At 41.6% G+C, this 15927-nt stretch overlaps 1 protein-coding gene across 1 annotated transcript in view; it reads right to left on the reverse strand.

Moving 5' to 3' along the window:
• The window catches only part of MOCOS (molybdenum cofactor sulfurase), a 1002829-nt gene that overhangs the window by 220533 nt on the left and 766369 nt on the right, over positions 1 to 15927 (reverse strand). Inside the window, exon 8 of the mRNA XM_073630796.1 lies at positions 14145 to 14555. Within this exon, the coding sequence (XP_073486897.1) occupies positions 14145 to 14555 (411 nt within the window). The remainder of the gene's footprint in view (positions 1 to 14144; positions 14556 to 15927) is intronic.

A 15927-nucleotide genomic window follows, 5' to 3' on the forward strand; every position in this document is an offset into this window, starting at 1 on the left:
CGGAGACTTTACCATGTGATCAGCCGTGTCCAATCACGGCTGATCACGGTGTAAATAGGAAGAGCCGGTGATCGGTTTTTCCTCACTCGCGTCTGACAGGGGGCGTCTGTGCTGATTGTTTATCAGCACAGCCCCCCCTCGGATCCCACCCAGGACCACCAGGGAAGCCGCCCAGGACCACCAAGGAAGCCATCCACACTGGACCACCAGGTATGCCCCCTAGACCCCCAGGGAAATACTAATCTGTGCCCACTAACAATGCCTACCACTGCCATCAGGGATGCCTATCAGTGCCGCCTATCAGTGCCCATCAGTGCCATGTATCAGTGCCCAGCTGTGCCGCCTATCAGTGCCACCTATCAGTGCCCATCAATGCCACCTATCAGTGACGCAGCTGACGCTTTTCGCACTCTAATTTGAGTGCTTACTCATAGCTGAGTAAGCTATAGCTGTCATAGCTATGAGTAAGCACTCAAATTAGTGCGAAACGTGTCAGCTGCGTCTGTACCATCTGCCTGATTGTCTTGTATTTCTGATGATCCAAGTTTTACAATAAAGAAAATTTTGCAACTTTATCCGGTGTGCGGCATCCAGATTTTCCTGTTTCAAACTTAACAAAAAATGTAAGTGTATGAAATTAGATCTCTATGAAAAGATGAGTGGAAAGGAAACAATATTTTAAGAGTGAAAGATCAGGAATACACTTCTTGCATTTGGATGTATGTATGTTGTGGTCCCCATGGTTACCAAGAGCTTTCATTTTTAAACTGTCAAGGGGTGGATACAGGTAGAAGGTGTCTGTGAATTAATTTAGAGGGTAGGAAAAAGAGGGGGAGCAAAGCTCAGGTGCACAGGTAAAGAACAGAAGGGTTGGTTCGGGCCTGCAGTGGATGAGGGATATGCTTGATTTGAGCTCTACAGAGGGAATATAAAAATAAGGAACAAAAAATAGAGCTGTAATAAAAAAGAAGTTAGGTCGGGTGAGGTCATATAGAAGATGATAATCATATTCCACCTAGAACAGAATTCTCGACATTAGTACTAAGTTTTCCAGAATTTCTCCTCTCAATGGAAAAGGGAGGCAGTTAAATCTTCCATTTGCATGATCTTGTTAATTTAAGCAAACCATTGTGTGTCATGGGGGGTGTTCCATAGGCTAGGAATACTTGCTCTGGCAGTATTTACTCAGTGAATCAATAGTGAGCACTTGTGTTTTTTGACTGAGGGGATAGTTAGATTAAATAAAAAAAGCTAGAGGGAAAAGTAATACTGGGAGTATGCTATAGGCCCCCTAAACTAGAGGGAGGAGGGGGGAGGCGGACCTCCTATCACAGTTTGGATTAGTGGTAAGGATGGGAAGTGTCATTATAATGGGAGATTTTAATTATCGGAAGGAACTGCGCATTAATCTAAAGCTTGCCATTTCCAAAATGTCTTGCAGTACACTTTCATAGGTCAGATGGTAAATGCACCTACAAGAAACAAAACGTTACTAGACCTACTGATTACCAACAATACAGACCTGATCACAGATGTGGAAATACAGGGCAATTTAGCAAACAGCGATCACAGGTCAATTCGATTCAGTATAAATCACACAAATAGGAAACATAAGGGGAATACAAGGACACTGAATTTCAAAAGAGCCAACTGCCCTAAACTACGATCCTTGCTAGAAGATACTAAATGGGATAAAATCCTAGGAACAAAGGACATGGAGGAAAAATGGGTATGCTTTAAGAGTATATTAAATAAGGGTATTAGCCAGTGCATCCCAATCGGAAATAAATTTAAAAGAGCTAATAAAAGTCCTGGGTGGCTTAACTCCAACGTAAAAATGCATATGAAAGCAAAGGAGAAGGCCTTTAAAAAATATAGGACTGAGGGATCATCATCAGAGACAGAGACAGAGAGAGAGAGAGAGAGAGAGAGGAGAGAGACTCCTGATGGGAAGGGGGGAATTATTCATTGACGGGAAAGGTTATTTCTTCCTGCTTTTGTTTAGTATTTTGGAATATATTGTGAGTGCTTTAATTCTATAAGTGCCAGATAATAAGTCCTTCCCCGATCCAGGTACATACAGTCAGGTCCATAAATATTGGGACATCAACACAATTCTAATCTTTTGGGCTCTATACACCACCACAATGGATTTGAAATGAAACGAACAAGATGTGCTTTAACTGCAGACTTTCAGCTTTAATTTGAGGGTATTTACATCCAAATCAGGTGAACGGTGTAGGAATTACAACAGTTTGTATATGTGCCTCCCACTTTTTAAGGGACCAAAAGTAATGGGACAGATTAACAATCATCCATCAAACTTTCACTTTTTAATACTTGGTTGCAAATCCTTTGCAGTCAATTATAGCCTGAAGTCTGGAATGCATAGACATCACCAGACGCTGGGTTTCATCCCTGGTGATGCTCTGCCAGGCCTCTACTGCATCTGCCTTCAGTTCCTGCTTGTTCTTGAGGCATTTTCCCTTCAGTTTTGTCTTCAGCAAGTGAAATGCATGCTCGATCCAATTCAGGTCAGGTGACTGACTTGACCATTGCATAACATTCCACTTCTTTCCCTTAAAAAACTCTTTGGTTGCTTTCGCAGTATGCTTCGGGTCATTGTCCATCTGCACTGTGAAGCGCCGTCCAATGAGTTCTGAAGCATTTTGCTGAATATGAGCAGATAATATTTCCTGAAACACTTCAGAATTCATCCTGCTGCTTTTGTCAGTAGTCACATCATCAATAAATACAAGAGAACCAGTTCCATTGGCAGCCATACATGGCCACGCCATGACACTACCACCACCATGCTTCACTGATGAGGTGGTATGCTTTGGATCATGAGCAGTTCCTTTCCTTTTCCATACTCTTCTCTTCCCATCACTCTGGTACAAGTTGATCTTGGTCTCATCTGTCCATAGGATGTTGTTCCAGAACTGTGAAGGCTTTTTTAGATGTTGTTTGGCAAACTCTAACCTGGCCTTGCTGTTTTTGAGGCTCACCAATGGTTTACATCTTGTGGTGAACCCTCTGTATTCACTCTGGTGAAATCGTCTCTTGATTTTTGTCTTTGACCCACATACACCTACCTCCTGGAGAGTGTTCTTGATCTGGCCAACTGTTGTGAATGGTGTTTTCTTCACCAGGGAAAGAATTCTTCAGTCATCCACCACAGTTGTTTTCCGTGGTCTTGGATGTTCCAAACAGTTGATTTGGCCACACCTAATGTTTTTGCTATCTCTCTGATGGGTTTGTTTTGTTTTTTCAGCCTAATGATGGCTTGCTTCACTGATAGTGACAGCTCTTTGGATCTCATATTGAGATTTGACAGCAACAGATTCCAAATTCAAATAGCACACTTGAAATTAACTCTGGTCCTTTTATCTGCTCCTTGTAAATGGGATAATGAGGAAATAACACAAACCTGGCCATGGAACAGCTGAGGAGCCAATTGTCCCATTACTTTTGGTCCCTTAAAAAGTGGGAGGCACATATACAAACTGTTGTAATTCCTACACTGTTCACCTGATTTGGATGTAAATACCCTCAAATTAAAGCTTAAAGTCTGTAGTTAAAGCACATCTTGTTTGTTTCATTTCAAATCCATTGTGGTGGTGTATAGAGCCAAAAAGATTAGAATTGTGTATTTGTCCCAATATTTATGGACCTGACTGTATATTGACTAGATAGGCGAGAGATAGGGGAGAAAAAAAAATAGATAACAAATGTTAATAAAATTAAGAACCCCCAACCCAAAACCATAAACCACAAAATGTCTCAACTCAAATGTAAACATATCTCATACCATCCAATTCCCCCCCCAAAAAACTCTTTCCCCTAAATCTGCTGATTCTTGAATATTGATGTACTATGGTGATTTTTAATCTATTTGTGCACATTGTGCGTATATACATCTACCTGCCATTGCCACTCTCTTCCACCCCCACTATTCCACTATTCCCAAATTTGTTATGGGGTGCATAGATCCTATTATGTATTGCTTGTGCATCCTGATTTAATTCATTACTCTGTTTAAGGGCCCATCCCGGTGAGGAAAAAAACAAAAGGGGGGAGGGGTGCCATATTACCCCTAATCCCATTTATATGTGTTGTTCAAATATGCTTCTTCATTCCCTTCCCTTTCCCACCCTCTCCCTCTATTATTATGACCAGGTTGCTGTTTTAGAGTGTGTATTCCCTAAAAAAAAGAAGAGAAAAAAAAGTGTGTGTGTGTGTGTGTGTGTGTGTGATATTTTTCCCTATATTGTTCTCAGTCTATATGATTGTATCCCCTTCCCTCGATCTTCCTTCCCCTATCAATTTGATCTACTCCTGTTTTCCTCTTCTCCCACCATTTCTCCCATCTACACTATCCCCTATTATTCCTCTTGCTAAATATAAGCTGGTAATTACTTCCCATCTAATTTCCCTTATCTGTTTAATTCCCTTATATTTTTAACACCTCTTTAATAGGGAATGCTTTTAGGGAGGGTACTTAAGGGAGAGAGAACTTAAGGAAAACAATAGGGTATCTAATCCAACAAACAATATATCCATATCATATCATAATCCTAATCAATCACCTTCAAATTGTCGAGAGATTCCATATAGGAGTTAAAGACATCCCATTGCCCCCACCCCCAACTTTAGTAGTTCAAGACTTAATAACCCCAGTCCTTGATTCTCTCCCATCCCCTGTCCCCCCCCGTTCATACATCATATATAATAAATCAATACATTGTAGTAGTCTGAAAATTATTAATAGAACTATGTGTTCGTCAGCAGTCCGATATCTCACAACCTGTCTAATCTAGTATACCCCATCTGCTGTTTATATGTTTGTAATTTTGGTTATTTCAGGAGCGTATCTGCTTGAGGGAGCATTGCCTTGGCTCTTATAGGGCCTAATGTCTGTGGGTGCAACTGTAGTCAATCAGGGACCGGGAAGGGATCTATGTCCAAAAAAGTGAATGGTTCTGGAAGATCAGCCTGTGAATTCAGCGAAAAGAAGGAGGTATTCTTCCATATTGTAACTGCTATTGGGAACCTCCATCTATATGTACCGCCAAGCTGACGCACTTGGTCTAATACTGCCTGAAGTAGAGCTCTGCGTTGTAACGTAGCTTTTGATAGGTCTGGTAATATTTTAACTTGTACTCCCTCCAGGTCCACTATACCCACCTCCCATAATAACATTTCTCTATGAGTAAAACGATGCAGGCGGCATATCACATCACGGGGGCGATCCAGGTCAAGGTATTTTGGGCCCAGTGCTCTATGTACTCTGTCCAATTCCATATTAATACGTACATCTCCCTCCAACAATTTATGAAAAATCTCCATTACCTTTCTGTTGAAGCTTCTTTGGTCTATAGTCTCTGGGAGAACACGGAGTCACAGGTTGTTTCTGTGACTTCGGTCCTCCATATTTTTTAACTGTAGTTGAAAAGTTATTGTGGTTTCCATATGAGAATTCCTGTCCCTTTCCAGAACAGCTACTCGTTGCTCCAGAGCACTGATTGTGATCTCATCCACTGTAAGACGATCTGATATTGACTGTACTCTGTATGTACGACCTGGAGTTCTTTATTATGGGCCTCTTCCACCCTATAGATGAGTACTTCTATATCTTTCCTTGTGGGTAGTGCCTGTATCAGTGTCCTCAGGTCTTCCTCCTCCATACAGAGTGGTACTGAGTTGTCTTGCTGTGAAGAGAGTCATCTCTCCAGTGCTGGTACCTGCTGTGTCTCCGGATTGGATTCTATTCCTGTCATGATGGTGGATGTGGTGGATGTAGTCTGTTGTCTGCAAGATAGGCATTCCAGTTTTTTGACCCCATGAACTAATCACCTCACTGCCAGATCCACGTCTGCCTGCTGCTGAGAAATACTGCTGGATCTCGGCTTGTAATTTCCCCGTTTTGGTTGCTTTGCAGGATGATTTAGTTTCCCGCTGTTTATGCTACTGCATACCGCTCTCGCCCCTATTTACCAAAAAAATTACTCGCTCTGGAGCTGGGAGTAGTCTAATAGCTCAGCCAACGTGCGTATTACTATCTCCACTACTGCTGGGGTAATACTAGGGTAGTTAAAGTCAGATCAATAACAAAAAAACCCCAAAAAAGCCAGGAAAGTTCCAATCACTCAATTGCCGTATAAGTTACAGTCTCTGCTATTGCAATAGGGGCCACACAGTCACTATGCTCACAGTGGTTCACATTCAGGTAAGGTTAAGGTAAGAGCTGAAAGTCTAATTACCTTGTATGCTGCTTTCTTCCACTTTATTCCACTTTCACTTTTGCTGACATGATTCCACTAATTAGAGACTGGAAAAGATCAAAGCATTCAGCTGCTGTATGCATCACTGTCCTCACTTGTACTCCCTTATTGGTAGCGGGATCATAGTATATGGGTCACAATGTCTGGAGTTAGATAGGACCCATCTGGCTGCTGTGTACACCGCTATCCACGCCACCATCAGGAGTCGGGAAAGTCCAAGCTCACAACCACCATATGCCATTCCGTCTCTGCTGCTGCTGCCAGGGATACCGTGGGACCACAGGGTCCAAAGCTAGGTGAGCTTTGGATAGGATCCGACTACTATGTAGCTATTGCTGAGGTAATCGGAGCTTTATCAAGCCGAGGAATATCTACTGCTGTGAGCTGCATGGGCGTTAGAACAGTTTGGAGACAGCATAAACCAGGAGCTCAGCTGACGTGCGCCCTCACCTGGCCATTGCTAAGCCATTCCCCCAGCCCTCCTGCAACAAGAAATGTAAGAGTGCAATCAGGGCGGCTAAGATAGAACACGGCAGCCGCACCTCCTCAACTACCTCCGCACCAACTCCAGCCCATCACCACACCACTCCAGTAGCAGTGGGTAGCCATCGGACCCCTCCATCCCCCTGCAAGTGCATCACCACCACATCAGTACCACCATCAGAACACCCTTTCTACCACCATCAGAACACCCTTTCTACAAGCAACGCCATCTTCCTCATCATGTGCAACTTCAAATACACAGCAGACACCCTCCACAGGCTAAGAAACACTGCCGTAACTTTACCAACCGCCACTCAAAAAAGACTAAAAAAAGAACAATTACTAAGGACCAACCCTCAATCAACCAGGACATGCAGGGAGACACCGATCCAACCGCAACAACTAGCATGTGCCCTGATCAACACCAGATCTGCAGTCAAGCACAGGCTGGAAATCCACGACTTCGTCATCGAAAATAACATTGATTGCCTCTTCATTACAGAAAGCTGGCTAACACCTGACTGCAACACCATCCTAACTGAATTGGTGCCCGAGAACTACAGTATCCTAACCGAGCATAGAATCGGAAAAAAAGGAGGAGGCCTAGCAGTGATTTTAAAATCACATCTTGGGATCACCAAACCAAACTCATAGAACTCAGTGCCTTTCATGGAAACACTCTCACTGCATCTTCAAACAACACCTCAGGACACCATTCACATACTACTATGCTACAGACCACCAGGACCAAAGACCAATCTCCTTACGCCGCTCACTGAATTCTTCTCAATACACACCTTGAAAACCAAAAACCTTCTGGTACTTGGGGATTTTAACCTGTGGGCAAACTCTGCCCAAGACTCCATCGCAACCGCCTGCGTCAACCAAATGGAAGAACTTGGCCTTCAACAACTGATAAATTCTCCCCCCCATGGGTCAGGACGCAGTTTAGATCTCATCTTCAAACAGAATATGGACATCAAAGTACTTGACAACACTCCACTACCATGGATGGACCACCATGCTATTAAATTTATAATCTCCACTAACAGCATCCTCCAAAAACAGAAACACGCAACAGCAACACACTGGAATAGATCTCAGAAGAAACTTCACTCTGATCTCTTCAAAACTACATTATCAAGCAAAATTCTTTTGCTAAACTCAAACCTCTCAACAGAACAAACACTCAACTTCCTAAACAATGTATTACTACAAACAGCAGACTCCGTGGCGCCCAAACCCAGAACACTAATCCGCAAAAAAAACTACAGTTGGTTTAATGGTACTCTCACCCTACTCAAGCAAGAACGTAGAAGAGCTGAGAGAGCATGGAGAAGAAATCCCACCAAGGAAAACCATGCTAACTACAAAGCACGCACTGTGAAATACCACAAAGCAATCTTCAAAGCCAAAAAAGAACATTTTTCAGACACCATCTCATCCGCCTTAAACCGTCCGCGGGAACTCTTCAAAATAGTTGCTCAGTCAATGAACCCGACCTGCTTAGAGCCCCCAGCAAACGATACTCAAAAATTATGCAATGAGTTATCAGACTTCTTCATCGACAAAATCGACTTCATTCGGAAATCAATCCATCAAAAAATAACAACCAACCTCACTCAACCAAAGCAAAAAGAGGATAGCGACACGAACATCACTCAACCGCCGAATTTCTTTTTGTCCCCAATCACCACGGACATGACTAGAAACATCATCAGAAGCCTTCGAGACAGCACATCACCTAACGACATCATCCCCACTAAACTGTTTAAAGAATGTAACGACATCTTGGCCCCTACCCTAACACATCTCATAAATCAATCATTCAAAGAAGGGACTGTGCCAACCTCCCTCAAGCAAGGCATCATCAAACCCCTGCTAAAGAAACCCAATCTCGACCCTAAGGACCCTAACTGCCGCAGACCAATAACCAGCCTCAACGCCATCTCCAAGATTATAGAGAAAGCAGTAGTACAGCAGCTACAACACCACCTAGACACACACGAACTCCTGGACCCTCTGCAATCAGGCTTTCGCCCAGGCCATGGCACAGAAACAGCACTTCTCAAAATATGGGACGATGCTCTTGAAGCAGCAGACGACGGAGAACCGAGTCTCCTGGTACTGTTAGACCTCAGCGCAGCATTCGATACAGTGGACCACAATACTTTACTTGTCCGCCTCGCTGAAGTTGCAGGAGCTACAGATTCTGCTCTAAAATGGTTTACATCCTTCTTAGAGAATCGCTCCCAGACAGTGAAACTAGGAACATTCACCTCGGAAACCCAGGCAGTCTCCTGTGGAGTCCCTCAAGGCTCACCCTTGTCACCAGTACTATTCAACATCTACATCCGCCCACTTCTCAATATCATCAGAAAAACCGATCTCTGCTTCCACTCATACGCTGATGACACCCAACTCTACCTTCGCATCAACAGACAAAAAAACCTTCATCAGCAATTACAGAAATGCCTCACTTTAATAGATGACTGGATGACCACTAGCTCCCTCAAACTCAACGGTTCAAAAACAGAACTTCTTCTCCTACAAGCTAACAAAAATTCCACAATAAAGACTCCGTGGACACCTCCCACCATCCTCGGACAGACCATCTCTCCAAGCACCAAAGCCAAGAGTCTCGGAGTCATTTTTGACTCAGGAATGACAGTGGATGCACAAATAGGATCAGTGGTGAGCGGATCCCACCATCTCCTCCGCCAGCTATGCAGACTAATCCCCTTCATCCCAGAAGAGGACAAAGCGGCAGTTGTGGGAACAATCATCAATTCCCGACTCGACTACGCAAATTCGCTCTACGTAGGACTACCCCAATATCTGCTTGCAACTCATCCAAAACACAGCGGCAAGACTGTTAACAGGAAAAAAACCCTGGGAATCCATCTCCCCAGCCCTAAAGAGCCTACACTGGCTAACCGTGAAGAATCGGATCACATTCAAGACCCTCTGCCTCACCCACAAATGTATACAAGGAAATGCTCCGCTATATCTCCGGGAGACAATAAAAAACTACACACCGAATCGCAGTCTTCGATCAGCCAACCAAAACCTCCTTATCATTCCCAAATACCGCTACAAAGCAAAGGGAGAACGAAGATTCGCAGTCCAAGGACCCCGACTATGGAATGCTCTTCCAACCAACATCCGCATGGAAGAAAACCACCAGGCCTTCTGGAAAAAACTAAAGACCTTCCTCTTCTAACAAGCTGACAACAGAGAATGTATCTTAGCGCCTTGAGGCGATTCAGGTCGCATTTGCTGCGCTTTACAAATCATTCATTCATGAAAGGTACATAGTGGAGGAGAGTAAAAAAAAAAAATATCCCAAGAAATTCTTTAACCACTTCAATACAGGGCATTTGCACCCCCTTCCTGCCCAAGCCAATTTTCAGTTTTCAGCGCTGTCGCAATTTGAATGACAGTTGCGCGGTCATGCAACACTGTACCCAAATAAAATTTTTATAATTTTTTCCCCCACACATAGAGCTTTCGTTTGGTGGTATTTGATTGCCTTTGTGGTTTTTATTTTTGTACTAATTTTTTTTAACTTTTTGCTATAATAATAATCCCAATTTTAAAAAAAAAAAAAACTAATTTTTTCCTCAGTTTAGGCCAATATGTATTCTTCAACATATTTTTGGTAAAAAAAAAAAAAAATCACAATAAACGTATATTGATTGGTTTGTGCAAAAGTTATAGCGTCTACAAAATAGGGGATAGATTTATGGCATTTTTATTATTTTTTTTTTTACTAGTAATGTCGGCGATCTATGATTTTTATCATGACTGCGACATTGCGGTGGACATATCGGACACTTTTGACACTATTTTGGGACCATTCACATTTATACAGCGATCAGTGCTATACAAATGCATTGATTACTGTATAAATGTCACTGGCAGGGAAGGGGTTGACACTAGGGGGCGATCATGGGGTTAATTGTGTTACCTAGGGAGTGATTCTAACTGTAGGGGGAAGGGACTCACAAGGGGAGGAGAGCGATTGGTGTTCCTCTGTACTGGGAACACATGATTGGTCTCCTCTCACCTGACAGGACGTGGATCTGTGTGTTTATACACACAGATCCACGGTCCTGCTCTGTTAATGGGCAATCGTGGGTGCCCAGGGACATCGCAGCCACCAGGCAGGCGCATCGGCTCCCGAGTAATGCGGTGGGCCCCCCAGGCGGCCAGGAAGTCCAGGACATCATATGACGCCCACCCAGGATGGGAGATCTCTCCTGCAGACGTCATAGGACTATGGCTGGGCTGGGAAGTGGTTAAGTATATTAATATTAAGAAAGGGAGGTCAGATGATAATGGTCCCATAAAGAATGATGAAGGGAATCTGGTTACTAAGGATGAAGAGATGGCGAAGGTATTGAATTTATTCTTCTCCTCAGTCTTCATAAGGGAAACAGGGGGCTTCAGTAACCAAAACTGCAATGTTTATCCTCAAGACACATCACAGGAAGCACCCTCATGGCTAACAGAGAATAGAATTAGGAATAGACTTGAAAAACTTAACATTAATAAGTCACCGGGACCAGATGGCTTGCATCTGAGGGTCCTTAAGGAACTCAGTCAAGTAATTGCCAGACCATTGTTCCTAATTTTTACAAACAGTCTACTGACTGGAATGGTATCAGCAGATTGGAAAAAAGCCAATGTAGCACCAATATTTAAAAAAGGGTCAATTACAGACCAGTTAGCCTAACATCAATAGTATGCAAGCTCTTGGAGGGGATGATAAGGGACTATATACAAGATTTTAGTAATGAAAACTGTATCATTAGCAGTAATCAGCATGGATTTATGAAGAATCGTTCTTGCCAAACCAATCTATTAACCTTCTATGAGGAGCTGAGCTGCCATCTAGATAAAGGAAGGCCCATAGACGTAGTGTATCTGGATTTTGCAAAGGCAATTGATACAGTTCCCCATAAACGTTTACTGTACAAACTAAGGTCTGTCGGCATGGACCACAGGGGCGAGTTCAGAGGGTAGTGATAAATGGGGAGTACTCGGAATGGTCCGGTGTGGTCCTATTTAATTTATTCAAAAACGACCCAAAGGATGGGATAAACAGCTTAATCTCAGTATTTGAGGATGATACTAAGCTAAGCAGAGCAATAATTTCTCCACAGGAAGTGGAAACATTGGCAAGAAGATCTGAACAAATTAATGTGGTGGGCAACTACATGGCAAATGAGGTTTATTATAGAAAAATGTAAAATAATGCATTTGGTTGACAAAAATAAGAATGCAATCTACTCACTAGAGGAGAACCTCTGGGGGAATCTAGGATGGAAAAGGACCTGGGGGTCCTAGTAGATGACAGGCTCAGCAATGGCATTCAATGTCAAGCTGCTGCAAGCAAAGCCAACAGAATATTGGCATGCATTAAAAAGGGGATTAACTTCTCCCGCTCTACAAGACTCTGCTCCAGCCGCACCTGGAGTATGCTGTCCAGTTCTGGGCATCAGTCCTTAGGAAGGATGTACAGAAACTGGAGAGAGTCCAGAGAAGGGCAACAAAGTTAATAAAGGGACTGGAAGACCTTAGTTATGCGGAATGATTATGGGCACTGAACTTATTCTCTCTGGAGAACAGACGCTTGAGAGGGGATATGATTTCAATGTACAAATACCGTACTGGTGACCCCACAATAGGGATAAAACTTTTCCGTGAAAGGGAATTTAAAAAGACACGCGGCCATTCACTAAAATTAGAAGAGAAGTGGTTTACCCCTTAACTGCGTAGAGAGTTCTTTACTGTAAGAGTGGTAAGGATGTGGAATTCTCTTCCACAGGCAGTGGCTTCAGCGGGGCGCATCGATAATTTGAAAAAAACATTAGATAGGCACCTGAACTACCACAACATATAGGGATATACAATGTAATACTGACATAAAAGCACACACACAGGTTGGACTTGATGGACTTGTGTCTTTTGTCAACCTAACCAATTATGTAACTATGTAGAGAGGCATTACTCAGCGGTGTACCCCTTTGCGTTATACAGTGACAGAAGGGCTTTGGGGGTATATTCTGGTCAGTAGTTCTAGACCATCTCATAAGCAGTTTATTGTCCACTTTCTGAACTTTTTTTTAGTAGATGGTAGCTTTGTGTGCTAAAGGAAAAATTTAGTCTATTTGGCTTTGTGTAGTCCCAGACTTAAATTGTAGGGAGAAGGGGAACAATCTTCCATGGAGAGTTGAGTAGGCCAGGGAGAAAGTGCCTCTGTTTAGGGATGAACCTAAACATGGCTTCTTGAAGGCAGTTGTAAGACACAGAAAAGCTAAATTGAGGAAATTATTGAAAAATTGGTAACATCTGACGGTTGCATGCTACCCTTCGGGTCTGGTATGGATTTATGGATTTTAAGGGGAACCCCACGCCAAATTAAAAAAAAAAACAATGTGGGATCCCCCCCCCAGAATCCATACCAGACCCTTGACCCTTATCCAATTTAAATATCACTTCATTCATATTTTTTTTTTGTTAGAAATGTCATTTTTGCTGCAGCATGTTCTATACATGCTACTGATGTGCCACTTTACAGGAGGACTAAGCCCCCCCCCCCCCCCCAGGCAATATATTTAAAAGGAACTTTTCATTTTCATTGTTGCACTTTAATCAGCATTAAAATCAGTGCTTCTGTAAAAATTATCTTTAAAAAAACAACAAATTTGCATTGATACATGCCCCCAGAGCAGTACCCAGACCCCATACCCTTTTTTATGGTCATTTACTTACATACTGTATAAGCCTTCAAAATGGGGACTTTTGATTTTTTAAGTTTGGGTCCCATAGACTTTAATAGGGTTTGCCATTCAGGTTAGAACTTTTTCTCTGTTCGGGAGTTCTGGTGCGAACTGAACAGGGGGGGGTTCAGACCATCTCTAGTCAAGAACTGTTTGCCTGCTTTTTTTCCATTATAGGTTCATCTCTCTTAGTTGGAGTCAAGTGCTTGCTTTATCTGCTTATTTATCCAATATTTTTATCCCAAGGCGGTTATTTTTTTTATTAAACTGGAACCGCCATTTTCTTCTTTAAAATATTAAAAGCCTGAAAAACCCTATTAAACCCTGAGTAGATTGGTGAGACATGTAGGTGCTGTACGCAACTGAATATACTAATATACAGTGTAGGTGTATGTCAGCCAAAAAGATGGGTGTGATTCAAGGGTATGATTTTTTGCTTTAAAAATAATCAGAAACAGTTGGACACAGGTTAAACTGCCTTTTAAAAATTCAAATTAATTTATTGGATCAAGCCATTGTGAGAAGTATACCCATTATTATATTCATTTATGAGTAAATGTTAATAATACCAATACAAACAGTATCTTACCTGGAATGCTGCACAAGATTTGATTGGATAAAGGTAGATATGACTGAGTGTGATTGGCTTGTCATTTTTAGATACATTTCCTCTTCCTTTACAAGCACAAATATTCTCTGCTTCAGAAAATCTGGAAAAAGTAGGATTTGTGGGGACAATCACATCTTCTGAGATTTTGCCATTGATACTGCTGCTTTGTTCTGAATTGCTTTCTGTTTGAGACCGGTTGATTCTGGCAATCTTTTCAACATCATACATTTGGGTAGTGCAATATGATGATCTTTTAATGAATGTATTTACTATAAACTTTAAAAATACTTGAGCATCTTCAAATGTAGACATAAAACCAAATGATATTCTGATTGAGCCCGTTGGTCGGCCATTAACGATGTCCATGTTATCACCACATATATGTCCAGCCTTTTTGGAAAAAAAATAGCAAAATATTATTCAATTTATATAGCCAAGTATTCTTTTTAAACAATTTCAATAACTAAATTACTTATCAGTGATTCACTTAAAATTAGGGATAATCGTGCCCTAAATAAACATGTCATGGTCTATTTTTATCTGGAAATGCAGTGATGAAATCAATAAGCCATCTTCTACTTATAGCCATTAGATTAAGAACTTGAGGGTGGTTAAATGTGATGTCTATATGCAGACAGAAACGGCCAGCCTGAGGCAACACTAAAGTTAAATTATGTATATAGGCTAAATAATGATATTTGAAGCGCTTCACAATGTGCATAAAAATGAGTATATATGAATAAATATAAATAAATATAAATACTCAAATAAATCCAGCGGTGAGTAAAATTCCTAAAAAATCCAGCAATCAAAAAAGTGTAAAATTATTAGTGCCACCAAATGTGTAAAAAAACCACATAAGAAATCAACATAAAAACAAATATATAGGGATGTATTCAGAAGGTTCAATTATACAAGTGTAGAATCTGATTGGTATAGAGCTTTGATCCGGTCCCACTAGCAAAGCTGTTTAAAAACACTTGCTTAATTAAGGTGCTCATTGACATTTATAGTAACAATGTTTCTTTTGCTTCTGTTCACAACCAATGTGAGAATCATAAACAGATCTCATTTGACAGGCAGATAAGAGAAAAAAACAATCATTGTGCAACAGTTAGGATACCAAGGTACACAGGCAAACTTCAATCCACTCACGTGTGCCTTATAATGATAAGGCATATGCAGGTTTTACTATAGCAGTCAGCCGCCTTAGACAGGAGCAGATTCACTGCAGTACACTGTGTGATACTGCTGATCTGCACAGAGCGTCCTTGGCTCCTCCCACGCGTTGCATCACAGTCACGTGACTTTTTCAAGGATCCTTGAAAAAGTCACGAGACACACGTGAGTGGATTGAAGTTTGCCTGTGTACCTTGGTATCCTAACTATTGCACAATGATTGGTTTTTTCTCTTATCTGCCTGTCAAATGAGATCTGTTTATGATTCTCACATTGGTTGTGAACAGAAGCAAAAGAAACATTGTTACTATAAATGTCAATGAGCACCTTAATTAAGCAAGTTTTTTTAAACAGCTTTGCTAGTGGGACCGGATCAAAGCTCTATACCAATCGGATTCTACACTTGTATAATTGAACCTTCTGAATACATCCCTATATATTTGTTTTTATGTTGATTTTTTATGTGGTTTTTTTACACATTTGGTGGCACTAATAATTTTACACTTTGATTGCTGGATTTTTTAGGAATTTTACTCACCGCTGGATTTATTTGAGTATTTATATTTATTTATATTTATTCATA

This window comes from Aquarana catesbeiana, linkage group LG05 (assembly GCF_042186555.1).
Source record: "Aquarana catesbeiana isolate 2022-GZ linkage group LG05, ASM4218655v1, whole genome shotgun sequence".
NCBI lineage: Eukaryota > Metazoa > Chordata > Amphibia > Anura > Ranidae > Aquarana > Aquarana catesbeiana.